Genomic DNA, 12,787 nt, shown 5'->3' on the forward strand with positions numbered 1-12,787 from the left:
TTGCATCCTGCACACCTCTTTCTGCCCTATAGGCAAATTGCATCGGTTCGAGAAATGGTGTAGTTTGTTCCATTTGTACCACTTTTACTAATTTCTCAAATACCTCCATTATAAGCGAGGTCAAGGAAACATGTCTATAATCTGTCAAGCCTTTAGGAAAATTATTTTTTGCAACTGGAATAATAATAGACTCTTTCCAAAGTTTTGGTACATACTGAACCTCAAAAGACCAATTAGAAATATAAATAAAAATAGGACCAAATTCTTCAGCACATTGTTTCAGGACCCTACCACTTATTCCAGCTGGACCAGGACTCTTTTCTTAATCAACAGACCCTTAAGAATGGTGATCACCCATGGCTTATTATTTGGATATATCTTCATGTATATATCTTATTTTCGGAGATAACCGACACAATAAGTTACCCAGGAACTGACCACATCATTAATTTCATCAATATCAGCAGATGAATCCATAAAAACATTCCATATGGTACAGACAAAACATCCTCGCAAACTCTCAATAGCGTCATCAGTACAAGATTTCACGGTTTCATTATAGTATATAACAAAACTATTAGTTTATCATTATCAAATTCACTTTAAATAAGATTTTAATTAAGATTACATACACGGTGTTCTTACAAAAATAGTGAAATGAACTGTGATAATATATGATGATATAAAATACCATGCTATAATCATATATTTATACAGATGCTTCACCTGAGTTTAGGTTGTGAATCTCCACTGTTAAACTTCATTGGCTCAATCATAGACGCGTCACTCTTCATAGACACACAGTTGGGCTCTACTTCTGATCTCTTCTGATGAACTGAGCTAAAACAGAGCAGATTAAAGATAATCCATTAAATTACTACATATAACAAAACTATTAGTTTACCTTGATCAAATTAACTATAAATAAGATTTTATAATCAAGTCATACAATGTGTTCATACAAAAATTGTGAAATGAACTGTGATAATATATGATAATATAAAATACCATGCTACAATCATATATTTATACAAATGCTTCACCTCAGTTTAGGTTGTGAATCTCCACTGTTAAACTTCATTGGCTCAATCATAGACGCGTCACTCTTCATAGACACACAGCTGGGCTCTACTTCTGATCTCTTCTGATGAACTGAACTAAAACAGAGCAGATTAAAGATAATCCATTAAATTACTGGATATTTAAGTTATCTTCCTGATGTATCCGAATTCCTTAGCATATCCAAAACCTCAGAACAACTTGATGATGTAACAGAAACTATGGATTCTCTCTCTTTTCTAGCACTTTAAATGCAGTTGCTCCTTTACGCTTAAGGAAGGTTAAGGAAAACAGTTTAGAGCAGCCCGAAAAATGGAGCGCAGCTGGAGGAAAACAAAACTAGAGGTATTTCGTATTGCTTGGCGGGAAAGTAGCATATCCTATAGAAAAGCATTAAAAACTGCTAGTTCTGATTACTTTTCTTCTCTTTTAGAAGCAAACAAACATAACCCCAGGTATTTATTCAATACAGTGGCTAAATTAAAGAAAAATAAAGCCTCAACAAGTGTTGACATTTCCCAACACCACAACAGTAATGACTTTATGAACTACTTTACTTCTAAAATCGATACTATTAGAGATAAAATTGCAACCATTCAGTCGTCAGCTACAGTATCACATCAGACAGTGCACTATAGACCCCCTGAGGAACAGTTCCACTCACTCTCTACTATAGGAGAGGAAGAATTGTATAAACTTGTTAAATCATCTAAACCTACAACATGTATGTTAGACCCCATACCATCTAAGCTCCTAAAAGAGGTGCTTCCAGAAGTCATAAGTCCTCTTCTGACTATTATTAATTCCTCATTGTCATTAGGATATGTCCCCAAAACCTTCAAACTGGCTGTTATTAAGCCTCTCATAAAAAAGCCACAACTTGACCCTAGAGAACTTGTTAATTATAGACCAATCTCGAATCTCCCTTTTCTGTCCAAGATACTAGAAAAGGTGGTATCCTCACAATTATATTCCTTCTTAGAGAAAAATGGTATATGTGAGGATTTCCAGTCAGGATTTAGACCGTATCATAGTACTGAAACTGCTCTCCTTAGAGTTACAAATGATCTGCTCTTATCATCTGATCGTAGGTTTATTCTCTATTAGTTTTATTGGATCTTAGTGCTGCATTTGACACAATTGACCACAACATTCTTTTGCATAGACTTGAACACTTTGTTGGCATCAGTGGAAGTGCATTAGCATGGTTTAAATCGTACTTATATGACCGCCATCAGTTCGTAGCAGTGAATGAAGATGTATCATATCGATCACAAGTGCAGTATGGAGTACCTCAAGGCTCAGTACTAGGGCCGCTACTCTTCACGCTTTATATGTTACCCTTGGGAGATATCATCAGGAAACATGGTGTTAGCTTTCACTGTTATGCTGATGATACGCAGCTCTATATTTCCTTGCAGCCCGGTGAAACACACCAATTTGAAAAACTAATGGAATGCATAGTCGATATAAAAAATTGGATGACGAGTAATATCTTACTGCTAAATTCAGAAAAAACAGAGGTGTTAATCATAGGGCCTAAAAACTCTGCTTGTAATAACCTAGAACACTAAGACTTGATGGTATCTCTGTCAATTCTTCGTCATCAGTTAGGAACCTAGGTGTGCTACTTGATCGCAATCTTTCCTTAGAAAGCCACGTTTCTAGCATTTGTAAAACTGCATTTTTCCATCTCAAAAATATATCTAAATTACGGCTTATGCTCTCAATGTCAAATGCAGAAATGTTAATCCATGCATTTATGACTTCAAGGTTAGACTATTGTAATGCTTTATTGGGTGGTTGTTCTGCACGCTTGGTAAACAAACTACAACTAGTCCAAAATGCAGCAGCAAGAGTTCTTACTAGAACCAGGAAGTATGACCATATTATCCCGGTCCTGTCCACACTGCACTGGCTCCCTATCAAACATCGTATAGATTTTAAAATATTGCTTATTACTTATAAAGCCCTGAATGGTTTAGCACCTCAGTATTTGAATGAGCTCCTTTTACATTATACTCCTCTACGTCCGCTACGTTCTCAAAACTAACATTGTTTGGGAGGCAGACACACTCTTGCAGTTTAAATCTAGATTAAAGACCCATCTCTTTAACCTGGCATACACATAACATAATAATGTGCTTTTAATATCCAAATCCGTTAAAGGATTTTTAGGCTGTATTAATTAGGTAAACCGGAACCGGAAACACTTCACATAACACCGTACTTTCTACATAATTAGAAGAATGGCATCTACGCTAATATTTGTCTGTTTCTCTCTTATTCCGAGATCACCGTGGCCACCAGATCCAGTCTGTATCCAGATCAGAGAGGATCACATTCTGTCACCGATGGAGTTTCGGTTCCTTGCCGCTGTCGCCTCTGGCTTGCTTAGTTGGGGGTCACTTCATCTACAGCGATATCATTGACTTGATTGCAAATAAAAGATATCATTGACTTGATTGCAAATAAAAACAGACACTATTTCAACTGAACAGAGATGACATAACTGAATTCAATGATGAACTGCCTTTAACTATCATTTTGCATTATTGAGACACTGTTTTCCAAATGAATGTTGTTCAGTGCTTTGACGCAATGTATTTTGTTTAAAGCACTATATAAATAAAGGTGATTGATTGATATAACAAAACTATTAGTTCATCATTATCAAATTAACTTTAAATAAGATTTTATAATCAAGTCATACACTGTGTTCTTATAAAAATTGTGAAATGAACTGTGATAATATATGATAATATAAAATACCATGCTATAATCATATATTATAGCATATATAGCATCTGTATATATATATATTATACAGATGCTTCACCTGAGTTCAGGTTGTGAATCTCCACTGTTAAACTTCATTGGCTCAATCATAGATGCGTCACTCTTCATAGACACACAGCTGGACACTGGTTCTGATCTCTTCTGATGAACTGAACTAAAAATGAGCAGATTAAAGATAATTAATTATACTGTTGTATATTAAAAAATATACATATACTTAATTAGCTGTTTTGGAAGCCATTTTCAGAAGATAAAGAACAGATAAGGACATTAGTTTGTAAGCGTTTTGCCTTTTTTTCTCATTCGACTACTTTCTTTACTTTTTGTATCGCTTGTTAAGTACTTATTTAGGTCACTTGTAGTCACTATGTGCTTTCAGACCTCTACTAGCACTACTAACATTTGGAGAGCACGCAATGTATGTCGAAGGAAGGCCTAACCGACAAATCTAAGGCCTGTCCCTTTGACCTCTACTATTACAGTCTCTATTTCAGTTGGTCGATGGAACTGCCAGTCTGCTGTTAACAAAGCAGATTTTGTTTTTTCTATTGCCACTCATGCCGGACTTAACCTCATGGAACTAACTGAGACTTGGATCCACAGCCCTCTCCACTAAGTTCACTTGTTCCCACACATACATAAAAAAAATTGAAATTTGATCTTTAGTAAGTATAGTATAGTATAGTATAGTAAGTATACAGCGTGCTGTTAACAGTCCCACCACGTCTACTCCGTGTGTTTCTCTGCTCAGGCCCGGTGCACCCAGGACGCGATCTTCCCAGATGTCCTTCACTGCGACGCCGGGACACCACGGACCCTGGGTGCATCCACAGCAGAGGACACGAGCCGGGTCCCGGGGGCGACGACCTCTCCCCCTCCTGCCTTCGAGATCTTCCTCCAGAACCGCTTCGCTCCCCTCCGCGAGACAGTACGCGACGCTGTGATCATCGGAGATTCCATCGTCCGACACGTAAGTGCTATGTTAGCCGAAGGTAAAGTGCACACTCATTGTTTGCCTGGTGCTCGTGTTCTCGATGTTTCTGCGCAGATACCCGTGATCCTGAAGGACGACGAGAGCCCCAGAGCGGTCGTGCTTCACGCCGGGGTTAACGACACCACGCTGCGGCAGACGGAGACGCTGAAGAGGGACTTCAGGAGCCTGATCGAGACGGTTCGCAGCACGACGCCCGCGGCGACGATCGTCGTGTCAGGACCACTGCCCACGTTTTGACGAGGACACGAAAGGTTCAGTAGACTTTTTGCTTTAAATGAATGGTTGTTGTCATGGTGTAAAGAACAGAAACTGCTATTTGTTAATAACTGGAATCTTTTCTGGGAGCGTCCTAGACTGTTTCGCGCTGATGGATTACACCCCAGCAAAATCGGAGCGGAGCTTCTCTCTGACAACATCTCCAGGACACTTCGCTCCATGTGACTAGTAAGACAATTCTCAAATAACCATTATGATGAGTTTTGTTCCACCCGCTTAAATGCTAAAAGTACTTGCGCTGTAAAAACTATCAAGACTGTGTCTGTTCCCCGAATAGTGAGGTCAAAATATAAATATAATATAGGATCTAGAAAAAATCTTATCGTAATTAAACCAGAATTTTTTTTTTTTTTTAAGTTTGGGCTCATAAATATTAGATCACTCACACCAAAAGCAGTTATTGTAAATGAAATGATCACAGATAATAGTTTTGATTTACTCTGCTTGACTGAAACCTGGCTAAAACCAAATGATTATTTTGGTCTAAATGAGTCTACTCCACCAAACTACTGTTATAAGCATGAGCCCCGTCAGACTGGTCAACAATATATAGTGATATTCTCAATGTTACTCTGAAAACAGGATACAGGTTTAACTCTTTTGAAATACTTCTGCTAAATGTTACTCTGTCAGACATGCAAAAGAAATCTAATGTATCTCTTGCTCTGGCTATTGTGTATAGACCACCTGGGCCGTATACAGAATTCCTAAAAGAATTTGCAGATTTCCTCTCAGACCTTCTAGTTACAGTTGATAAGGCGCTAATCATGGGAGATTTTAATATCCACATTGATAATGCAAATTATACATTAGGACTTGCATTTACTGACCTAATAAACTCCTTTGGAGTCAAGCAAAATGTCACCGGGCCCACTCATCGTTTTAATCATACACTAGACTTAATTATATCGCATGGAATTAATCTTACTGCTATAGATATTGTACCTCAAAGTGATGATATTACAGACCATTTCCTTGTATCGTGCATGCTGCGTATAACTGATATTAACTATATGTCGCAGCGATACCGTCTGGGCAGAACTATTGTTCCAGCCACCAAAGAAAGATTCGCAAATAACCTGCCTGATCTATCCCAACTGCTATGTGTACCCAAAAATACACATGAATTAGACGAAATTACTGATAACATGGGCACTATTTTCTCTAATACATTAGAAGCTGTTGCCCCCATCAAATTGAAAAAAGTTAGAGAAAAACGTACTGTACCATGGTATAACATTAATACTCACTATCTCAAGAAAGTAACTCGTAGTCTTGAACGCAAATGAAGAAAAACTAACTTAGAAGTTTTTAGAATTGCATGGAAAAACAGTATGTCCAGCTATAGACAGGCTCTAAAAACTGCTAGGGCAGAGCATATCCACAAACTCATTGAAAATAACCAAAACCATCCAAGGTTTTTATTTAGCACAGTGGCTAAGTTAACAAATTACCAAACGCCACCTGATTCAAATATTCCACCAACGTTAAATAGCAATGACTTTATGAATTTCTTCACTGATAAAATAGATATCGTTAGAAATGCAATAGCGAATGTAGATTCTACATCATCTAACACTTCAGTTTCATCCATCGCACCCAAAGATAAACTGCAGTGCTTTACAACCATAGGACAGGAAGAGCTAAATAAACTTATCACTGTATCTAAACCAACAACATGTTTATTAGATCCTGTACCCACTAAATTACTTAAAGAGCTGTTACCTGTAGCCGAAGAACCGCTTCTCAATATCATTAACTCGTCGTTATCTTTAGGTCACGTCCCAAAACCATTCATGCTGGCGGTTATCAAGCCTCTTATTAAGAAACCAAAACTAGATCCTAGTGTACTGGCAAATTATAGGCCAATTTCAAATCTTCCATTTATGTCTAAAATTTTAGAAAAAGTTGTGTCTGCTCAATTGAGCACCTTCCTGCATAAAAATGATCTGTATGAAGAATTTCAGACCAAGGCTGTATCTCATTTCTAGTCTTACTTGACCTTAGTGCTGCGTTCGACACCATAGATCATGACATACTCATAGATCGATTACAAAACTATACAGGTATTCAAGGGCAGGCTCTAAGATGGTTTAGATTCTACCTGTCCGATCGCTACCATTTTGTTTACTTAAATGGGGAGTCATCTCATTTATCATCAGTAAAATATGGAGTGCCACAAGGATCCGTCCTAGGTCCCCTTCTATTTTCAATATACATGTTGCCCCTTGGTAATATTATTAGAAAATACGGAATTAGCTTCCACTGTTATGCTGATGACACTCAGCTATATATCTCAACGAGACCAGATGAAACTTCCCAATTATCTAAGCTAACAGAGTGTTTTAAAAATGTAAAAGATTGGATGACAAATAATTTTCTCTAATTAAATTCAGGTAAGACAGAGATACTAATTATTGGACCAAAAAACACTACACAGAATCTTGTAGATTACAATTTGCAACTAGACGGATGTACTGTTACTTCCTCTACAGTCAGAAATCTGGGTGTTATATTAGACAGCAATTTGTCTTTTGAAAATCATATTTCCAATGTCACAAAAACTGCATTCTTCCATCTTAGAAAAATTGCCAAGCTACGAAACATGTTATCTGTTTCTGATGCAGAAAAGCTAGTTCATGCATTTATGACCTCTAGACTGGACTATTGTAATGCACTTCTAGGTGGTTGTCCTGCTTCATCAATAAACAAGCTACAGGTCGTCCAAAATGCAGCAGCTAGAGTCCTTACGAGGTCAAGAAAATATGATCATATTACCCCGATTTTACAGTCTCTGCACTGGCCACCTATTAAGTTCCGTATCAGTTACAAATTATCATTACTTACCTATAAGGCCCTAAATGGTTTAGCTCCTGCATACCTAACTAGCCTTCTACCACGCTACAACCCATCACGCACCCTAAGTTCAAAAAACGCTTTTGGTCGTTCCTAGGATAGCAAAGTCCACTAAAGGAGGTAGAGCTTTCTCACATTTGGCTCCCAAACTCTGGAATAGCCTTCCTGATAATGTTCGGGGTTCAGACACACTCTCTCTGTTTAAATCGAGATTAAAAACACATCTCTTTCGCCAAGCATTCGAATAATGTATCTTTTTAATTGTAAATGTAGTTGCATCTGGTCAAAGGTGCATTTTTATTCTTTAGCTTGGGTTAAACTAATTTTAATTTGTTGGATCAGCAGCTATGCTAATGATGTCTGTATTTTGTTTCTATGTTTCGCCACGGGATTCACATCCCATGGTAACTAGGATTTACACAAGCTCAACTCTGGATCCAGAAAACCTGAGAAGAGATGATGCTGACCCCTCAGAGGACCCCAGATGATGCTAACCCTGAATCAACAAACAGAACTAACAATTATTGCTAAATGTGTGACTGAATCATGTAATAACTTAATTAATAATATTGATAGTTCATCGTCTAGCTGACTACGTCTTGTATTATTATTATTTTTTTCCTGAAATTATGTCAAATGTGCACAAACAACTAGCTACTACTAAATATTGCAGAAACATAATTTTCTGTAAAGTTGCTTTGTAACGATTTGTTTTTTTAAAAAGCACTATACAAATAAACTTGAATTGAATCTTTAACCATCACCTACAGGTAACGGTTCATTTGAATTACATGCAATTACTTGTTACTTGCAATATTAAAATCCACTTTGTGGTCATTTATCGTCCCCATGGTCAACTGGGAAACTTCTTGGTTAGGAGTTGGATGTGCTGCTATCAAAATTTCCTGAAGATGATACTCCTCTGGTATTGCTTGGTGACATCAACATCCACCTAGATAAACCCTAGGCTGCTGACTTCAAAACTCTGCTCGCCTCTTGATCTCAAGTGAGTGTCTACTACAGGGACTCACAAATCAGGCAACCAAATGGACCTCATCTACACATGCTGTTGCTCCATAGACAACTCTTCAGTTGCTCCACTGCACACCTGAGACCACTTCCTCATTACTGCTAACCTAACACTTACTCCTGAAGCGGCACACACTCCAACGCAGGTCACCTTTTCGATGGAACCTATGCTCACCCTCTCCATCTCGATCTTCTTTGGTTTCATCCTCACTTCCTTCACTATCTCATTTTCATCTCTGGACATGGAACAGTGCTACGGACACTCTTTGATCCACTCTAAACTCTTGCTTGGACAACTTTTGCCCACTGTTGTGTAGACCAGCATGCACCACCCCATCTGCCCCCTCGCTGTCCGATGTTCTCCATGAACATCGCTCTAAACTCAGGGCTGCAGAGAGAAAATGGCACCTCAATGGGTATCAGTCTCTCCTCTTTTTCTTCTCTGCAAATGTCTTCACTGCAAAAACATCATACGACCACAACTAAATTAACAACTGTTGTGATGCTTGGACATTCTTCAAAGCTTTCTCTTCTCTTCTCTTCTTAATCTGCCTCTACCTCCTCCTCAGTTGACTCTTACAGCTGGCAACTTTGCAGTTTTCTTCACAAATAAGACAAGAACCATCAGTGACCAGTTCTACACACTACAGACGGAGGATAACTTTACAACGACTAATGCACACCCTCTCTCCTCCCTCTCTCTACTCTCAGAGATGGAAGTTTCTAAACTTATCCTGTCCAGTCATCCTACTACTTGTCCACTTGATTCGATCCCCACTCATCTCCTTCAAGCGATTTCTTGTTCAGTCATACCTTCACTTACTCACATTATCAACTTCTCTCTTCACTCTGGAACATTTCTCTCAGCATTTAAGCAGGCTCAGTTAAGCCCACTGCTTAAGAAACCATCTCTAAATCCAGCACTTCTAGAAAACTACAGACCAATATCCCTTCTTAAATTCATTGCAAAGACGCTTGAGTGAGTTGTGTTCAACCAGTTCTCTATGTTCCTTGTACAGAACAACCTCCTGGACAGCAACCAATCTGGCTTCAAAAGTGGCCACTCAACTGAGACTGCCCTGCTCTTGGTTACTGAAGCCCTGCGACTGGCAAGAGCAGCTTCAAAATCCCCAGTACTCATCTCACTGGACCTGTCTGCTGCTTTAGACATCGTTAAACACCAAATTCTCCTGTCCACCCTCAGAAAGAATGGAATTTCTGGAACCACACTCCTGTGGTTTACGTCCTAACTTTCTGATTGATCCTACGGGGTGTCTTGGAGGGGTGAAGTGTCTAAGTCACAACAACTTGCTACTGGGGTTCCTCAAGGCTCCATACTGGGACCACTTCTCTTCTCCATCTACATGACTTCATTAGGATCTGTCATTCAGAAGAATGGCTTTTCTTATCACTGCTACGCTGATGACACTCAACTCTACTTCTCATTCCAACCAAATGACCCGAAGGTAATTGCTTGAATTTCCGCCTGTCTGAGTGACATTTTTAGCTGGATGAATGACCACCACCTTCAGCTCAACCTTACTAAGACAGAACTGCTGGTGGTTCCAGCTAACCCTTCGTTTCATCACAACTTCTCTATACAGCTGGGTTCGTCCACCATAACTCCTTCCAGGACAGCCAGAATTCTAGGACTTGTGATGGATCATCAGTTAAGCTTCACTGACCACATAGCTACAATGACCCGGTCCTGCAGATTTGCCTCATACAACATTAGGAAGATTAGACCCTTCCTGTCAGAGCAAGCCACCCAACTTAAGCCTATGCAACTGATCCAGAATGCAGCAGCAAGGGGTTGTCTTCAATGAGCCAAAACAGCTCACGTTACTTCCCACCCTTATCAGGTTACAATGGCTACCAGTAGCCGCTCAAATCAAATTCAAGGTACTGATGCTTGCCTACAAGATGAGCACTGACACGGCACCAACATACATAAACTCACTAGTTTATGTGCCCTCCAGAAGTTTATGCTCTGCAATTGAACGACGCCTTAGGGTGCCATCCCAAAGATGTTCAAAATAACTCTCACGGACCATTTCCTGGACTCTGCCCATCTGGTGGAATGACCTCCCGAACTCAATTTGAACAACTGAGTGTTTTTAAAAAACTTCTAAATATTTTTTTTTTACCAGCACTTAACCAACTAGTACTTACCTTTTCTTATCATATTCTTAAAAACAAAATCTCTGGCTAGGTGAACAAAACAAAAAAACTCTGGCTAGGTGTTCTGTACTAGACTAACTGAGACTTGTCATGGCAGTTGAATACTGTTGTTCATTTGGCGCCTAAACTCTGGAATAACCTACCTAACATTGTTCGGGAGGCAGACACACTCTTGCAGTTTAAATCTAGATTAAAGACCCATCTCTTTAACCTGGCATACACATAACATACTAATATGCTTTTAATATCCAAATCCGTTAAAGGATTTTTAGGCTGCATTAATTAGGTAAACCGGAACCGGAAACACTTCACATAACACCCTATGTACTTGCTACATCATTAGAAGAATGGCATCTACACAAATATTTGTCTGTTTCTCTCTTATTCCGAGGTCACCGTAGCCACCAGATCCAGTCTGTATCCAGATCAGAGGATCACTGCAGTCACCCGGATCCAGTACGTATCCAGACCAGATGGTGGATCAGCACCTAGAAAGGACCTCTACTGCCCTGAAAGACAGCGGAGACCAGGACAACTAGAGCCCCAGATACAGATCCCCTGTAAAGACCTTGTCTCAGAGGAGCACCAGAACAAGACCACAGGAAACAGATGACAATCTGCACAATCTGACTTTGCTGCAGCCTGGAATTGAACTACTGGTTTCGTCTGGTCAGAGGAGAACTGGCCCCCAGTTTTTTTCTCCATTCTGTCACCGATGGAGTTTCGGGTACTTGCCGCTGTCGACTCTGGCTTGCTTCGATGGGGTAACTTCATCTACAGCGATATCATTGACTTGTTTGCAAATGAATGCACAGACACTATTTAAACTGAACAGAGATGACATAACTGAATTCAATGATAAAATCCCTTTAAATATCATTATGCATTATTGAGGCACTGTTTTCTAAATGAATGTTGTTCAGTTTCTTTGACGCAATGCATTTTGTTTAAAGTGCTATAAAATAAAGGTGACTTTGACTTTGTTGTTGTTCTCTTATTGGTCTGATTGCTTCTGTTGTTCTCATTTGTAAGTCGCTTTGGATAAAAGCATCTGCCAAATGATTAAATGTAAATATATTCATCTATCATTATTCATTATTTTAAATTCACTTTAAATAAGATTTTATAATCATGTCTGTTGTGAGCCCCTGCTCTTTTTCTTTTTCCTTTCCTGAGTCCAGCTGCTAATTGGATGTGGGCGGAGACCATTACAAACACCTGAAGCCTCTACCTATCTAAGAGCGGCTGGGACTTCAATGGAGATTTGCCCTGGGAACTCTTGTGTTTAATCTTGTTTCGCGGTCTCTTTTGTTTAAGGATGGTGAGAGACTGACTGTTTAGTTACCACAGAGTACATAGAAAGCATGGGTAAGTGAGCTGACCTGGAAGACTTTTGCTGTTTGATTTCTTCCTCGGGAGATGGGAAGCTTTCTTGACTCTTGAGTTAGTGGTAGTTTAAATTAGTTAAACCAGTCCTTATTTAGGATTCATTTGTTATACACTTTTGCTGTTTTCCTGTTTTTGTTATTAATTTTACCTGTGTAATAAAACTTAAACTTTTGCCCTGGCCACTGTTGTGTTTGTTGCCTTTAG

The 12,787-nt window shown here is 39.1% G+C and overlaps 1 protein-coding gene across 10 annotated transcripts in view; it reads right to left on the reverse strand.

Annotated features, from left to right (window-relative positions):
- LOC113048323 (NACHT, LRR and PYD domains-containing protein 12-like) overlaps window positions 1-12,787 on the reverse strand; it is a 116,476-nt gene that overhangs the window by 82,214 nt on the left and 21,475 nt on the right. For 8 of the 10 annotated variants that reach the window (XM_026210082.1, XM_026210083.1, XM_026210086.1 and 5 more), the window contains 3 exons: window positions 3,899-4,012; window positions 1,044-1,157; window positions 727-840 (listed from right to left, as the gene is read on the reverse strand). In XM_026210082.1, coding sequence (XP_026065867.1) covers window positions 727-840; window positions 1,044-1,157; window positions 3,899-4,012 — 342 coding nt within the window. The remainder of the gene's footprint in view (window positions 1-726; window positions 841-1,043; window positions 1,158-3,898; window positions 4,013-12,787) is intronic. The other 2 variants (XM_026210089.1, XM_026210084.1) reach the window with 1 other exon arrangement.

This window comes from Carassius auratus, chromosome 29 (assembly GCF_003368295.1).
Source record: "Carassius auratus strain Wakin chromosome 29, ASM336829v1, whole genome shotgun sequence".
NCBI classification, from domain to species: Eukaryota; Metazoa; Chordata; class Actinopteri; order Cypriniformes; family Cyprinidae; genus Carassius; species Carassius auratus.